The sequence below is a fragment of the Pristis pectinata genome, chromosome 11, assembly GCF_009764475.1.
Source record: "Pristis pectinata isolate sPriPec2 chromosome 11, sPriPec2.1.pri, whole genome shotgun sequence".
NCBI classification, from domain to species: domain Eukaryota; kingdom Metazoa; phylum Chordata; class Chondrichthyes; order Rhinopristiformes; family Pristidae; genus Pristis; species Pristis pectinata.
In genome coordinates, this window is record NC_067415.1 from 20,574,480 (window position 1) to 20,590,502 (window position 16,023).

Here is a 16,023-nt window from a genome sequence, read left to right on the forward strand (position 1 = left end):
GCCTGGGGAACTATCACGCACTTTCCAATAAATGTTAGATTTACTTTACAGAACATCAACTACTATATAGAAAATTAAAAACAAATTGCATTTAATGCGGTTGGCGATTTTAATTCCATGACGGTGTCGTCGATAGCAGTTTGCTGCGCTGGGTTTTCCGCTTTCCGCCCGAGCTATGGGTGTAAACACCCTTCTCCCACTTAATGGGTGCTTAAAACATCTCCCCCCTCCTGCCTGTATTTCTCCAGAATAAAATCCAGTTTAGCTGTCAAAATGGCAGTGTGTGTGTGTGTTTGTTTTTAATGTGTGAGTAAGCTCCGCGCCATGTGTTTACTCAACGTAACTCCCGTGTTGGTGGGCGGACCTTGTGATCAACAAGCTCCTCCTCATCAACCTAACTTGAAACGGGGGAAGGGAGGGACGGCAATGAAAAAGCAACAGCCTCCCCGCCTTTCCGGCCGCGCTATTGGCCGATTTGCTCGGGCTTGCCGGTAAACTGCGATGCTGGTTGGAACAGCCGCCTTTCTCGTCAGGTTTGTCTCCACCCCGTTTATATTACGCGAGGCCATCAGGTTAGGTGGCTGTGTCGGAGTTTAGCCGAGTACAATACAGTGCTTGTGTGCGTGAGGGAAGGAAAGTAGGACAAAATGGTACGGCAGGGTCATGAAGGTCTATAAGTGTTATTAACAGTGATCTGCGGACGCGTCGCGGCTCTCAGCTCGCTCCCTGCTTTGTTTGGAAATCACAGTTTCCTTTTGGAGCTTCGACGACTTGTGATCATTTTTCCTTTGGCCCGAAGTGACTTGTAGGTCTTTTTTTTGGAGCTGCCAATTTATGAAGTGACGGAGTAACTTTTCTCTCGACTTTTGTTTTCTTCCTCGTGTAGCCCTGCCAAGTGGAGAGGTGGAGGGGGCGGGGAGGGGGAGAAAATAACTTTTTTTGGAAAGAATATAAAGTGAGCCCCCCCCCCCCCCCCCCGGAGTCATGGCCGAGGCACCGCCGCTGCAACAGGTCGTGGAGATCGACCCCGATTTCGAGCCTCAGTCCCGGCCACGGTCGTGCACCTGGCCGCTACCTCGACCGGATTTCAGTTGTGCTTCCTCGCCGGCTTCGGTCAAGCAAGAAGGGCCGAGCGAGTTCAACCTGACCCCGGAAGGAGCCGGCCGGGTGAGCGCTTCGGTCTCGCCGGCTCTGGTACTGGAGGAGCAAGATGAGGATTTCGACCAGAAGCCGGTGGTGCTGGCGCCCGAGTGCTGCGGCGACTTCCAGTGCCAGCACCAGGATGGTTGTCACCACCAACATCAGCACCAGCAGCAACAAGTGTCGCCGGCCGGAGCTGCTTCGGCAGCCCAGAGGAAGAGCAGCTCGTCCCGGAGAAACGCTTGGGGCAACCTGTCATACGCCGACCTCATCACCAAAGCCATCGAGAGCTCTCCTGAAAAGAGACTCACCCTGTCCCAGATTTACGACTGGATGGTCAGGAGCGTTCCCTACTTCAAGGATAAGGGAGACAGTAACAGCTCTGCTGGATGGAAGGTGGGAACAAAATACTATTTATTTTTTCCCCTCCACAGAGTCCCAAATTTTGTCTCTTTAACTCCATTAAATCCGTGCTGGGTGGGTGTCCGTGCGAACACGTGATTGAATTGGTTATGTTTAACTCTTTTTCCAAAAAGAATCATGTGTTTTGTAACACTTCCATGCTCACGTTTGTGCATATTCTTGCACATCCACTTAGCGCCAATTGTTGTCCCGGAGGAAGGAAATCTGATGGGGATGATATGAGCGACTGTTTAAATATTCCGCTTGTAGGAAAGTAAAATTATTTGTTTTTTAACTCTACTTTTAAATCATTCCAGTACTAGTCATTATTTAATATAAGACTTTAAAGATTTTCCTTTTCATCTTTCATCATGCCATCAGTTTTAAGCGGTGCCACAATACTTTGATCACTAGAATAACTCGTGTGACCAAACAATTCTAGTGAATCCTTGTTAAGTAATCAAGGAATTGTCCCCTGCGCAAACGGATGAGGGACTTTTGACAGCTTCACGTCAGATTTCCAATACATCCTCGAGAACAAATATTAATCCCTCTAACATATTTATAGCATACTATTAAAGTTAAGCTGTCATTGCATTACGTTTTATTAACAAGACTTATTCAACCTTGGGGGAACAAGTGATTTGTAAATCAATACTGACTGACGTACGACCCAAGTTCGCAAAACCAAATAATTTTTGTGCCATTAGATAAGTTAGCGGTAAATATTTTGTATCACTATCAAGGCATCTTCTTTGAGAAAGTTGTGCTTTGGGAGGGGCAGTAGTACTATAGATTGGCAATGAGCCTATTTTGCCATAAAGTACATCATTTAATGCAACACTGGTTTATGCAAAGAACTTGAGTTGGAGAGCATCGGATATTTGTGGAATAAATCTGAATTGTTCAATCGCTGTTGGCTTTCCCATGAAGTGTTAGTCAGTGCTAATCAGCATGGCCGTGTCATAAAAGCAGGTCCTACCGTCGCAACTGAAACACTAGTTAAAGAATATGAATCTCATTTTTGTTTTACTGGAAATGCGCTAATCAGTCGGCACCTTCTTAAAGAAAGGCGCACTAGCGTATAGCCGGACTATTTTGATGAGAACTAAATTTGAGCTTTAACAACTTAGTACTGCCAAAAAATCTAACTACGTCCAAAAAGCGCGATTGGCCCACATTTCATTAGGCGTGATTTTTAAATAGCCCCGCGTTCGCATTAAAGTTTGTAGCTGGCATCGTGCTGTGGTTTGCAGTTATATCATGTTCAACTGTGCTAAGTGCCAGCCGCATATCAGGGGCAGACATCGCAATGGGTCATAACAGTCGTCATGTAGAGCATTCATTATTTTTTTTATTTGAACGGAAATAGTCTGCTGCCCTGCTTTATCCGCCGTGTTTGGGGTTTTTGAGTCACTGTCGATAATGGAGTTCATAGTTGCTGGCTGAATCACGCACCTGTGCAGCTGCGAGCCTGCATGCCCGCCCGCCCTGAGGTTTTGCTCCCATCACTGTCACACACATCTGTCATTCACCGCATCTTAACTTGCTGCAATCGCCTATCCCGCCTGCGCCGTGATCTGATTGGTTCGGTCACCTCGCACCGCGAGGGGGGGGGGCGGGGGGAGGCGCGACCAAAGACATCGATTGGACCGCAGCCGCTGTCGATCATTCTGGGAAGCCAAACTTGGTGCTTTGGGAGCGCGAGTGACGGGCAAGGAGTGACTCATTGACAGAAAGTTACGTAAAGATAGAATTAGTTGAAAGTTAACTTGTACTTTATTAATCGGCTCTCGTGTGAAAACAGAGGCGATGCTGAATCGTTTTACACATGTTTTGGAGGGTATTGTTTGTTTTGGTGAAGTGAAAGGCTTCGATAAATAAGAGTCCGAATCAGATTGCGACCTGCTCCTTTTGTCGGCTTTCCGCTTTCTCTCGTGACTTAGCAGCAACTTGGAACAATTTCATGTGTTTTTGTCGTTTCACTTTGTATGCATATGTCGCACTGTTGTTTTTGATATCAGAATGGAAATGGATTTGACGTTTTTGTCAAATGAATTGTGCGATACCCTTTGTTGAGCAAAAAAAAACACGGGCAGCTAGCGGAACGGTTCGTTATTTTTACATCTTCCGGCAAAACAGCCACAATAAGCCGTGATGCATTTCCTTATAGGTTGGAAAATAACACATTTTTCAGAATTGACTCATTTGAACCTGCTTGAACTGCTCGAATGTTTACGTTATGGTTAGCTTGGAATATAAATCATATTACATAGATGAACATTACCTGTCTTGTTGACTACAGCCTTGTACCTGGGACTTTTTGTGGAATATCCCTCAATTTGCCGTTTTGGAACTAATCTAGATGCAGAGGTTCGGTGGCTCCAGCTGTACTTGAAATTGCACCTGTGGAACATTTTTAAACTCAATTCTTTTTTTTAAAGTACTATTTGATTATTCATTAATTATTTACTGTGGCAATGGCGTTTTGTTCTAATACTTTCAATTTTGTCACTGTCATAGTATTTTTGTCTGGTTATGGGAGTAAATACTCTTTTATTTAAATCAGTTGGTTATAATACAGGTGCTGAGGGAGGGTGGATGTTTTAACATTTGTACATGGGTGTGGATGATACTGGCTTGTTCAGTATCTTTAGTGCCCATCCCTAATCACCCTCAAGTGGTAATGAGCTCTCCTCTTCTGACTTGGCTGCAATCCTTTTGCATGGAATCATACAACACAGATATGGGCCTTTTCAACCCACTCATCCATGTGAAACATGATGCCTGTCTGGACCAATTTCTATTTGCCTGCTTTAGGCCTGTGTTCCTTCTGTGCCTTTTCTATCTAAATACCCTTTTAAACATTGCAGTTGTATCTGCTTCCACCACCACCTCTGGCAGCTCATTCCAGATATTCACCACCCTCAGTGTGGGGAAAGCTTATCCCTTGGTTCTCCTTTTAAATTTCTCCGTTTCGTCTAAAACCTATACCCTCTAGTTCTAGACTCTTCTGCCCTGGGAAAAGAGGGGAGGAGTAGCTTCCACAGTCCTGAAAGGTAGAGTTCCAGGATTTTGACTTGCTGTCATGGAAAGACATCACTGAAATCTTGAAAGTTAGGATTGTTTTGACAGAGGCAAACTAGTGGATGTCCTTTTCCTTCTAGGTGGCATGGGTTTGTAGGGTGGTGTCTAAGATGCCTTGGTGAGTTGCCACAGTGCACTTGCTGATGGTAAGAATTCCCATGGTGTATGAGAAGAGCACTTGTCAATTAGCTGAATTTGCTTTAGATTGTTGTTCTCCCCTTCTGACAAAGTGTTTCTGTTCTGTACTCTGATTCTGTCTGTACCTAGCCTTGACTATCTTCAGGAGAGAATATAATCTATTTGTATCTGACTCTTGCTTTTGGAGAGTATATATTTCAAATTCTAAACAGAGCATCACTTGTATCAGTTTGAGTATCTTGGACTTCAACCACTGAAGGTCCAACCTTACACTGAGTAAAGCTGCAGTGGTCAACTGTCTCTTTTTTTAAAAACGCCTGTGCAGTTCAACACCTCAAACAAAAAAAGGTGGCTTAATTTTGTATTTTGCCTCTGGAATTTGATCATATCTAGAATCTCATTTAAGGGAACAATCAGAACAGCTCGAAAGTAACATTTGTTGTGAAAGTAAATTATGAAAGATTATCCCATAGCACAAGTTCAAATAAGGACAAAAGAGTAATTCTTGGTGTGCTGGGCAATATTTATCCCGCCTTCAACATTTTATTAAAGAAATGAACAGATCACACTGGATTGTCTGGTTTTTTTCCCTATGTTAAATAGGAAATACTTCATTGGCTGTGAAGTGCTTCAGAAAATTCAGAAGTAGTGCATGGGTTGCTAATTTAAATGGGAGTCTTTTAGTGTCTAAATGATGTGCAGCTGCTAAGTTTGTTACATGAATTGTATAACACTGCTACACTTTCACTTCTGGAATTGAGTGAACAAGTGTTTAAAAAATGTAAAGAAATATCACTGAAAGTGACATGCAGGTGTGGCAGACAATTAGGAAGGCAAATGATATTTTGGCCTTTATTGCTAGAGGATTTGTGTACAAGAGTAAAGATGTCTTATTACAACTATGTAGGGCCTTGGTGAGGTCACACCCACTGTTTTGTGCACTACTGTGGTCTCCTTGCTTGAAAAAGAATATACATGCTATAGACAGAATGCAGTGAATATTCATCACTGATTCTGGATTGGCAGGTCTGTCATATGAGAAAAAGATTGAGTTGGATAGGCCTTTATTGGCTGCTTAGCTGCTAATGAACACTGGAATATGTCCCCTTATGAATTAAAAACAAATTAAAAAAAAAATTAACATCAACAAATATCAAATAAAAACAAAACTTGAAGCAAGTTGAGTGAATAGTGCAGTGGTAAGTGTTTCACTTGCACGTCATGGAAAGTGTCACTGGTACACAATATTTGCCATCTGCAAAGTTTAGAATGAGAAATGACCTCATTGAACATTCTTAGAGGGGTTGATTATAGGGAATATTTCCATTGGCTAAGGAGTCTAGGATTGAAGTTGAGTTCTAAACATAAGGGGTTTACTCCTGAAATAAGGAGTAATTTACTCTCACAAGTTGGTGATTCTTAGAAGTTCTCTCTCAGGGTTACATAAAACACAGAAGAGTACAGCACAGGAACAGGCCCTTTGATCCATAATGTCTGGTGACCATGATGCCAATTTAAATTGATCCCATCTGTCTGCACTTGGTCTATATCCCTCCCATTCCCTGCCTGTTCATATACCTGTCTAAATGCCCTTAAATGCAATGCCTCTGTTGTGGAAATTAATAGATCACATAGAAATGTTTAAAAATATGGGGTAGGGCAGGGAAATGTTTGCAATAGAAGATCAGGTGTGATCTTATCAAATGGTGAAATGAGCTTGAAGGGGTGAATGGCCTATTCCTTCTCCTATCTCTTTACATTCTTTTAACTGCCAACACTTTGCTTTCTCTCTTCTTTCTTCTCTCCTTCCCCCCCCCCCCCCCCACACACACACACACAAAAAACATCCCCAGCGTTCACCCTTTGCACTCTCTACTCCAGTTGCCCTAACTAGTTTTGTCTTCAAAAAGATGTAGATGGGTTTTTTGGTATCTGAGTGATGGGTTGTGACCCAGGGCGCTCCCCACAATTAGGCTGTTTTTGTCTGTCTCTGCATATATGTTAGATGGCTCTCTAGTATATTTGCTTGCTAATTAGTTGCAAAATTCTAACAAGAAATTAGGTGCTTTGACTAGTTTAGCTCAGTATGGCTGTGCTTAGGAATGAACAAAAATAGTTGCACAAATCACATCTATTGATATCTTTATGAAAACAATTTATGGATTACACTTAATTGTGATTTTTTAAAAAAGTCTAATTAGAATGTAATAATTTGATATTGTATTTGGTTGCACTGCTAGGTTATTTTCTACTTTCCTTATTTGTGAAGGAATGCAATTACTGCCAGTATCTGGCAGCTAACCAGCAAAGAATTAGCATGTGTTGGGCCATTTATTGGCTGATGTGGTTAACACTGCACACAAGGATTTTATATGTTTAAGAATTTAAAAGTAGCTCTTATTGGGAATGTTGTGTATTTTGTTTTGATGTACAGTGTAATATGCTATTTTCACCTTTGTTCCTAATCTTTGTGTTCAACTCTATTACTTCTAATAAAGTAATACATTAGTGTTGTATGATCACAGAATCATACTTTAAACTTGCAGGGGTTGTTTAAAGCCCAGTAAAGCTCCTGTTGATAAATTTAAAGGCTATGAAGAGAACTAGTAGTCTTTTTAAAGTGAAGCCTACATGCAAGCTGTTTTGTCTGGCAACAAAATCATAACACCATTGTCGCTAGAAACAAGGCTGGACCTGTTGGATATCAGATCATTAAGCACTTGCTGTTGAATACCATTATATTCAAGTTAACAATGCTTTGCTGCTGGAGAAATGTTCTGTCACTGTAACAATCTACCTCAGCAGTGGGACTTGTAAGGAATACAGCAAGGCCCAATAACCTTCATCTGCATAACTATCATCTTGTTGCTTGCAAATACTGGACGGACGTAGGTGAAGGGGGGAAAAATATGGATACAGATTTGCTGTATTGTATCATTCTTAATGAGATAAGTGCTACTAGTAGTAGTGGGTGGGAAGAAGAGTGTTAGATGCGGTGAGTCATTGTACCTACACATTTTGGTTCCAGCGGTTTAACTGAGCATGAAAGTGTCCTGCCTTGCCTGAATTGATGAGCAATTGTTCAGTTATTTGGGTAATTGTGTGTATCTAGTCCCAGATCTATGATTAACCTTTTTGTAATTGCAGCTTTGAGTGATCTTGTTTTTCAATACTCTGGAGTCAGTGAAGTTTTAGATTATTTCATTCATCTTGTCCTCAACCAGGCAAATTGGATAGCAAGTGCAGACAGTAATGTGATAGCCTAGTTGACTCAGTAGGATGTGGGCTAAACTATTTAGACAAGAATCCATTTTCTCTTTCCTTGCATGATTTTTTTTCTTTCTTTCCCCCACCCCATCTCTTCAAGCCAGCCCAGATTGTCCCTCTTCTGTGCAAGACAGAGCACTTGTGCAATCTGGAGCTCTAGTTTCCCATTTAAAAGTTATACAACCAACACAACAGCACAGGAACAGGCCCTTCAGCCCACTGTTATCACTAGTTACGTGCTGATTCTGCATTGCATCAAATACTTATCACTGTTTGCACCCAAAGAATTGGAAAGGCTAGTTTGGGATTCTCCTTCAAATGCAAATGATAAAACTATCAGATTTTTCTTAGCTTGTGCTTAAAGTGGAAAGTGATTAGTTGCCATTCTTATTTCAAAGCTAAAACACAAAGTTGGATAACAACAACAGAAATATTGTCCTTTTAGTCTAACAGTAACCTGTGATTGGTAATGCACATACTACCAATTTGGACACCGCATGGTTATAGACCTGGGTTGCAAAAGAATGTTGAATGGTTAATGTTCTATCACCATTTTAACACCTTGCTAATTTAGTATGTCTTGCAGTTGGAGCTTTTCAGTCTAACATATTTTTGATTTGAAAATAACTAACTAAGGTGACTCAACTTGCCCAAAGCTGGAATTTGTGTTTTTTTTTTTGCTACTATAGTTTCAAACCTATTTCTTGTCTGTAATCAAATGAGGTGATCTGATTCAAGCTAGTTTTGTTCTTTGGGAATTCCACCCACTTGCCCTTAGCAGAGTACCACGCCTACCAACAATTGACTCATCATTTGCTGTCATATGCATGGGAGGTTAATTAATTCAAATCATACTTTTGGTAACTACATTCACACAGAGCTGAATACTTCAATTATGGGTCATGTATTCAACTTGCAGCTTGTATGAGCCTCTGCTTAATACTTCACACTACCAGTTTTGATTAAATTTCTGTGATCATGAGTTGGTTTTAGGATGATTGATAACTTTTTAGCAAAGGAGAATGTCAGTCTGATTTCTTTTTTCTTAAACTGTTGTTCAGATAGCTATGAAAAGACCAATGATCCATTTGGATCTAATTGCCACTTTTTGATGGTGTGTGTAATGATGCCACTCTTACTTCTGGGAAGATGACTTTGAACTCCAGTCCTACTCCAATGATTTGAATTTGAAATCTTGGCTGGTGTGGTGTAAATCTGTCAGAGGTGTCCTGTCTTTCAGATGTGATGTTTAAAAACAGGCCTGATTATTCCTCCCAGGTGGGTGTTAAGATCCTGCAGTACTATTTGAAAAATGGTCATTGCCTCCAAAATAAATTGGTCATTTATCTTGCTGATTATAGAATGTTATGTTCAATTAGCTTTCATGCTTTGCTATAATTACATGAGCAGCCGATAATGAGTTGTCAAACTTTAGGGCATCTTGTTTGCGAGTTGTATTCACATAAAACTGGGATTAGACATGCAGAAAACTGTTGGAAAGCACTCTTAAACTGATCAGTTAAATTTTGGTTCAGGTTGAGGTATGTACAGATTTTTCTGTGATGATTTGGTCAATAAGCAGTGTGACTTTACATTGCTAAGCTCCTGGGAATCCAGCCCAGGCGGCTTGGCTGTGTTACTATTTGTGGACAGTATATGATACCAGTAATTCCAAGTTAATTTGCCATGCAATAGTTCAAAATATAGTGCACTATATGAACAATATTGACAATATGGAAGTCCATGAATTGAAATTATTAATTGTAGTTTTTATGAAATGTTCATGTTGTAAGGTAGCTGAGCTGATGTGGGGTGGGATGACAGTGATGGGGGGACTAATATTGCCAATAATACCAAATGTATGTAGATCTTTAAATTTGTAATGTATTATCTTCAGAAATGGCAATAAAGTAATGCATTTTACTATCTTGGATATCTTTGTCTTATTTAATACAATAACTTTGGATAATAAAGTAGTGCTGTTTGTGTGGATTAATAATTGAAGGTCAGCCATTCCAGTTTAAATCCAACCTCCCTTCAGTAGCCACAGTAAACATCACATTGGCAATATATTAAAAATGAGATTTGTATATATTAAAGGATGGCAGCATTTGCCACTCACACCCACTACTTGTATGTTTTAGGAGGTGGGAGGAGAGGGGCGATTTTGGCACACAGGGTGTTTGGCATTGTGATCCTAATTTTGCAGCAGTGGCAAAAATGGTGTAGTTGATCTGTGCTGGCATTGAAGAAGATACTGTGCCAAATGTTCTTATTTTGAGGCTCTCTGCCTACAGAGCTTAGCTTATAATGCAGTTCACATAGAAGCATAAAATTCAGCCAGGCAGCAGAGCTTGCCATTATGGAGAACAGTGGAGCCTTGTGTAAAGTTTTTAAGGCTTGCCTCGTAGTAAGAGTGTAATCCTATTTGGAGCTGAAAGCCTTTTTGCTAGTAAAATAGATCAGCTGCATGGAGGGAGGTGACAATGGGCTTGATGTAGAACCCTTGTCTGGCTGCAAATAAGTATCTTTCTACTAGCAAGAATGAGACAGGTGTGAATGTTTCTCACTTCTGCATGCATTTCTTTTTCGGGCCCCATCAGCCATGGCATTGACCCAAGATGGCAATTCCATTCACATGGGGTGGGGGGGGAGTGCAGCAGATGCTGGGAATCTTAAACAAAATGCTGGAAGTACCCAGTAGGTCAGGCTGCAGTTATGGGAAGAGAAACGGTTAACATTTCAGATCAAAGACCTGGGAAAGAGAGAAGCTCCTTGAGCTGTAAGGGAAGTGGATGTCCCTGGTTCGGTAAACCCAGCTTTTATTCCATTTGTACACTTCTGAATAATCTTTAACTTGTGCAAAGATATACAATGCACATCTTTTTGGCAAATAAGATGAGCCCAAAATGTTCCTCTGCTTCAAATTTTTTAACATAATTTGAATTTAATGCAAAAAAAAAGCCATTCCCTGAGGATTTCTTCCCCTTCAAAAATGCAGACATTATCGACTACTAAAAATTTATGCTAACCTTGTCTTGGTATGTGACACTCTGGGTTCTTGAGTGCTGCCATTATTGGAGGCACTGCCACTTGCATGCAGTGTTATACTTGAGACTTTGTGTAGTATCAGTTGGATGAGGAAAGGTTTCAAGGCACTACGTTGAAGACAAACATGCTGGAGGAATGCAGCAGGCTAGGCAGCATCCATGGAGAAAAGCAGGCAGTCAACATATTGGGTCAGGACCCTTCTTCGGGACTGAAGATGGGGAAAAGGGGAAGCCCAACATAAGAGGGAAAGGCGGAGCAGTGATAAATGGACAAAAGAGGGGAGGCAGAGTGGTGATTGGTAGATGCAGGTAAGAGACAGTGATGAGGAGGGGAGAGCAGATCCATTAGGGGATGGGTCAAAGGTAAGGGGGGGGTAGAAAAGAGGTAGGCTAGGTAAGGGAAGAAAAGAGGCACAGTTGGGGGTGGGTGTGTGGCGATTACTTAAAGTGGTAGAATTCAATGTTCATGCTGTTAGGCTGCAAGGTTCCAAGATGGAAAATGAGGTGCTGTTCCTCCAGTTTGCACTTGAAATTCTCCTGGCAGTGTAGGAGGGAGAGTTGAAGTAACTGGCAATGGGGGAGATGCAGATCATGGTTACAAACAGAGTGTGGGTATTCTGCAAAAGTGGTCACCTAGTCTGCATTTGGTCTCGCCAGTGTAGAGGAGGTCACACTTGAAGGTGGTGGAAAGTTCGTGGGGGAGGGGTGGGGGAAGTTGAACACATTATTCGCCACCACTTCTGCCATCTCCAATGGGACCCCACCGCCAAGCATATCTTCCCCTCCCCACCCCTTTCTGCTTTTTGCAGGGACCATGCTCTCCGTGTCTCCCTAGTTCACTCCTCCTCCATGACTCCCTGGTTCAATCCTTCTCCCCCATCCTAGGAACTTTCCTCTACCCCTGCCATAGGTGTAACACCTGCCCCTCCACCACCTCCATCCAGGGACCCAAACAGGCCTTTCAGGTGAGACAAATTTACCTGCACCTCCCTTAAATTCATCTACTGCATTTGGTGCTCAAAGTGTGGCCTCCTGTACATTGGCAAGACCAAACACAGTCTAGGTGCCAGTTTTGCAGAACACCTGCACTCTGTCCATAACTGTGATCTGCATCTCTCCATTGCAAGTCACTTCAACTTCCCCTCCCACACTATCACGGATATGTCGGTCCTTGGCCTCCTCCACTGCCAGGAGACTTTCAAGCACAAACTAGAAGAACAGCATCTCATTTTCCGTCTTAGAATCTTGCAGTCTAATGGCATGAACATTGAATTCTTCCACTTTAAGTAATCCCCACAGCCCTCCCCCACACCCACCCCTAACCATGCCTCTTTTCCTTTTCCTAACCTGCCTCTTTTTCTACCCTGTTCTTGTTTTTCTCCCCTCTTTTTTTAATCTCCTTACCTTTGACCCATCCCCCAGTAGATCTGATTTCCCCTCCTCCCCTGCTCTCCCCTCCCCTGCACTGCCTATCACTATCTCTTGCTTGCATCTGCCTGTCACCACCTTGTACCCACCCTGCCTCCCCTCTTGTCCACCTATAACTGCTCTGCTTCTCCCCCCTATGTATTGGGCTTCCCCTTTTTCTTATCTTCAGTCCTGAAGGGTCCTGACCCAAAACATTGACCACCTGCTTTTCTCCATGGATGCTGCCTGGCCTGCTGAGTTCCTCCATGTTTGTCATCCAGATTTCAGCATCTGCAGTCCTTTTTTTCTAGTATTACTACTTTTGAAGAAGACCAGGGAGCTCCTCCTTGTGCCCTAACTCCAGGCATATGTCTCATCCAGTATCCCTGAAAGAGATTCTAGCCATTATCACACGTACTACTTGTGGTAGTTTGCTGTATACAAATTGGCTGCCATATTTCCTTCACTGCAATGATGACTAGACTTTAGAAACAGTTTCATGGGTTTAACTTATTGAAGGTGTGGTGAATGTAAATCTGCATTTTTATTGTGACTTGTTCTCTGAATTAAAGCAAACGTTTTTCTCAGATGAAGCCTTCTGAGCATTGAACACAAATGGTTTATGGTTTGATGGGATGAGCTCTGGTCATTTGAATACCCCCTTTACTGACTTGCAATTGAGGATAACTGACTGAAAACTTTTTTATGCTGTCTAAGTGCCTTCCTGTCCCAAATGCAATTTTAAGGAGCTGTCCTTAGAAGCCTTGTTTTTTTTACACATGTTGCATAATGTGTGTGCTGTGTATTGCCTGATGTGGCAAATTCTCCTTGAGATAGTGGAGAGATGTATGAATGATAAGATTACCATTGTTTACTGGAAGTCCTCTGTGTTCCAAAGTCAGGGCAATGAAGGCTTTTCTTTTGATCCATGCATGGAAGTGGATGTTATTTCCTTTATACTGTCTCTCTCTGAAATTTCCTTGTTGGGTCTATTATGGTCATGATATTGTCTTAGAAACTTTTCTCTCTTTAGATTCCATGCTCCTAAAAAACATGCCTGTTGTTCTGCAGCTGTAATGCTTGCTCTTAAGAAAAGTTGATGCCCAAGTTAACCTGCAGTATGGCCTTGCTATCCCCTGTAATCATGCTTAGCAAATTTGTCATGGAACAAATTGGGCCTGATTTTATGCACTCATTTATACATTCATGGAGAAAAAATACTTTAATTTTTTGAGGTGGAATTGAACTGCAACATTGCAAATCTCTATCCACCAATATATGTTGAGCACTGACTCTGGAATAAGTTGGAGAACCACTCATGATACTACAGCTAGAACAAGAGTTCACAAAATTTTGTGCTGTGCTACAAACAGAAATAAACTTTTCAGGTATTTTAGGGACATTGTTTGCATCTCTGCTGAAATTGTGTTGGGTTTTGAATTTGGTAGTCCTGCTCAAACTACCCAATCTGATGCCACAAATGTTGTGGCGGGTTTGAAAGCAGTCCACTAGCAGTTTGCACATGGAATTGGGCATTCTGTGTCTCTAGGTGGTGTTGCACCAACACTCCCTCATTTATAAAATTTACTTGTCACATTGATATGTATGCAGCTGCACAACTGTCATTGGTGGTGTCCTAGAATATAAAAATAGGTCTATAAATTCATTCCTGGTTGCTGGTGCTAAGTAAGCTGCTTAATAGCATCAATAAATGAACCCTGTATCCATAATTCATTGTATTGACTTCATAGGAGGGAATTTTAGAGGTAGGTATTTGTCACCATTAACTGGGGATTAATTTGTTGGCAGCTTTGTTTGCCCAATTCAGATTGCCTTTAGCTGCTTAGTTCCTCCAGATTAAGAATGACTTCAGTCCAGTTTTGTGGGAGGCCAGTATGGGCACTGTAGCTTCTTCCACAGACGGGTGAGGTGGTGCGCACAATCTGCTGCTTATGCGGGGCTCCTGTGTGCTGCTCATGACTGGATGTTCTCACTACTATCTCAAATGCCACTTAACTTTAGGCCAATATGTACCATTTCCAAGTGGCAATGCTACACTTTTTTTTGCAGTGAGGCTTTTTCCTGTATCCACCAAATCTCTTCCTAATGCAGAACTCATGTCTATTTTGGAGTTTGGTGTTGAGCATGCAAATGTGGTCTGTTTAGCAGAGTCTATTAAGTGTTAATGGGGCCACAGCATTGGGGATGTTGGCCTGGGAAGTGACACTAACACTGGTTTGCTTACCTTCTGGTGGATTTGGAGGATTTTGTGACCAGCATTGGTGGTGTCTCTCCTGCGTCTTGAAATGCCTGCTGTAGGTAGTCCAGATCTCAGAAGCATATAGGAGGGCAGAAATTACTGCTGCTTGGTAGATTAAGTTTTCTGCCAGGCCTAGGTCATCATTTTCCTCAATTAACCAAAGGCTATGTTAGTATGTTGAAGGCAATGGTGAACTTCAGTTGATGTCTGTCTTTGTTGAGAAGAGGTCCTTGTTTTCCAGGGTCTCATGATGAACTTTTATTATGAGGGTAGTGTTCCCAGCAACTGTACCTACAGCATTGTCAATACTTGCACTGACTTTCATTCTCAGAGACTAATTGTACTAATTGCACTATTTTTCTTCAGTGGCTGAAATGTGAAAATTTTAGTTCCAGAAAATTTAGACTTGATGAATGAATTTTTTTTAAATATTCATCAATGGAAAGCCAATTGAATTGAAAAACCAGAGTATTAGCCAATCAGAGCAAAAATTATTAAATGTAAAACTAATGTTCAAGATTCTTTAGAATAATCATTCTTTAGAATAATTGATCCGATTTTCATAAATATAACTCAGTGGAGGTTATTGCAACACTGATTAGTGAATTGCCATAAATGTTGAAATTTATAGCTGAAGTAATCCTATAGAAATTTAGCTGAATGGCGAAGCACAGATGTTATCCAGGTAAGTACCTTTTTGTTTAAATGTGTATTCCTAGATAAAAACTGAGCAAGCAACAATGTTTATAATTTACTACAACTTATTGTGTGGAAATGATATGGTTTGATAGGTCATAATTACCATACATGAGGATGTCACAAGCCCCTCATATAGCTTGAGTTAATCTATTTTTCTGGTTTTCTCTGAAATTGTCCATGTGATTACTCTTATCTATACAGCAGCAAGATGATATGTAATTTTTCTCATGAGCAGTGAGTATGCAGAACTTGCATTCCTATGTCAGTTTCTAATCCTTGCAAGAGATGCAGTTAGCTTTAAAAGCAAGTACGCTGCAGCCTCTGGAAAGGCACAGATGGCTTTTAATCTATGTTAACACTGGAGGGAGAACATAGTCACAGAAATGTAACAAAATGGATTGTACACTACCTGTAAATTCTTCTAATTTGTGCACACTGTTTCTCGTCTCATCTTTGATTTGGTCTTGTTAGCAGATCTGAGGGTAAATGTTTCAAGTCTTTGTAAATTAGTTTCCTTGGCATTCAATTTCCTATCCATCACTGTAACTGAAATGGGAGAGATGAAAAAGGCAG

General features: G+C 41.4%; 1 protein-coding gene across 2 annotated transcripts in view; it reads left to right on the forward strand.

Moving 5' to 3' along the window:
• The first annotated feature begins 427 nt into the window (after nt 1–427).
• foxo1a (forkhead box O1 a) overlaps nt 428–16,023 on the forward strand; it is a 67,631-nt gene continuing 52,035 nt past the window's right edge. The window contains exons 1-2 of one of the 2 annotated variants that reach the window (XM_052026050.1): nt 428–533; nt 887–1,536. In XM_052026050.1, the coding sequence (XP_051882010.1) occupies nt 985–1,536 (552 nt within the window). In that variant the 5' untranslated portion in view covers nt 428–533; nt 887–984. Of the gene's footprint in view, nt 534–575; nt 1,537–16,023 lie in introns of those variants that run through there. The other variant, XM_052026049.1, reaches the window with a different exon arrangement.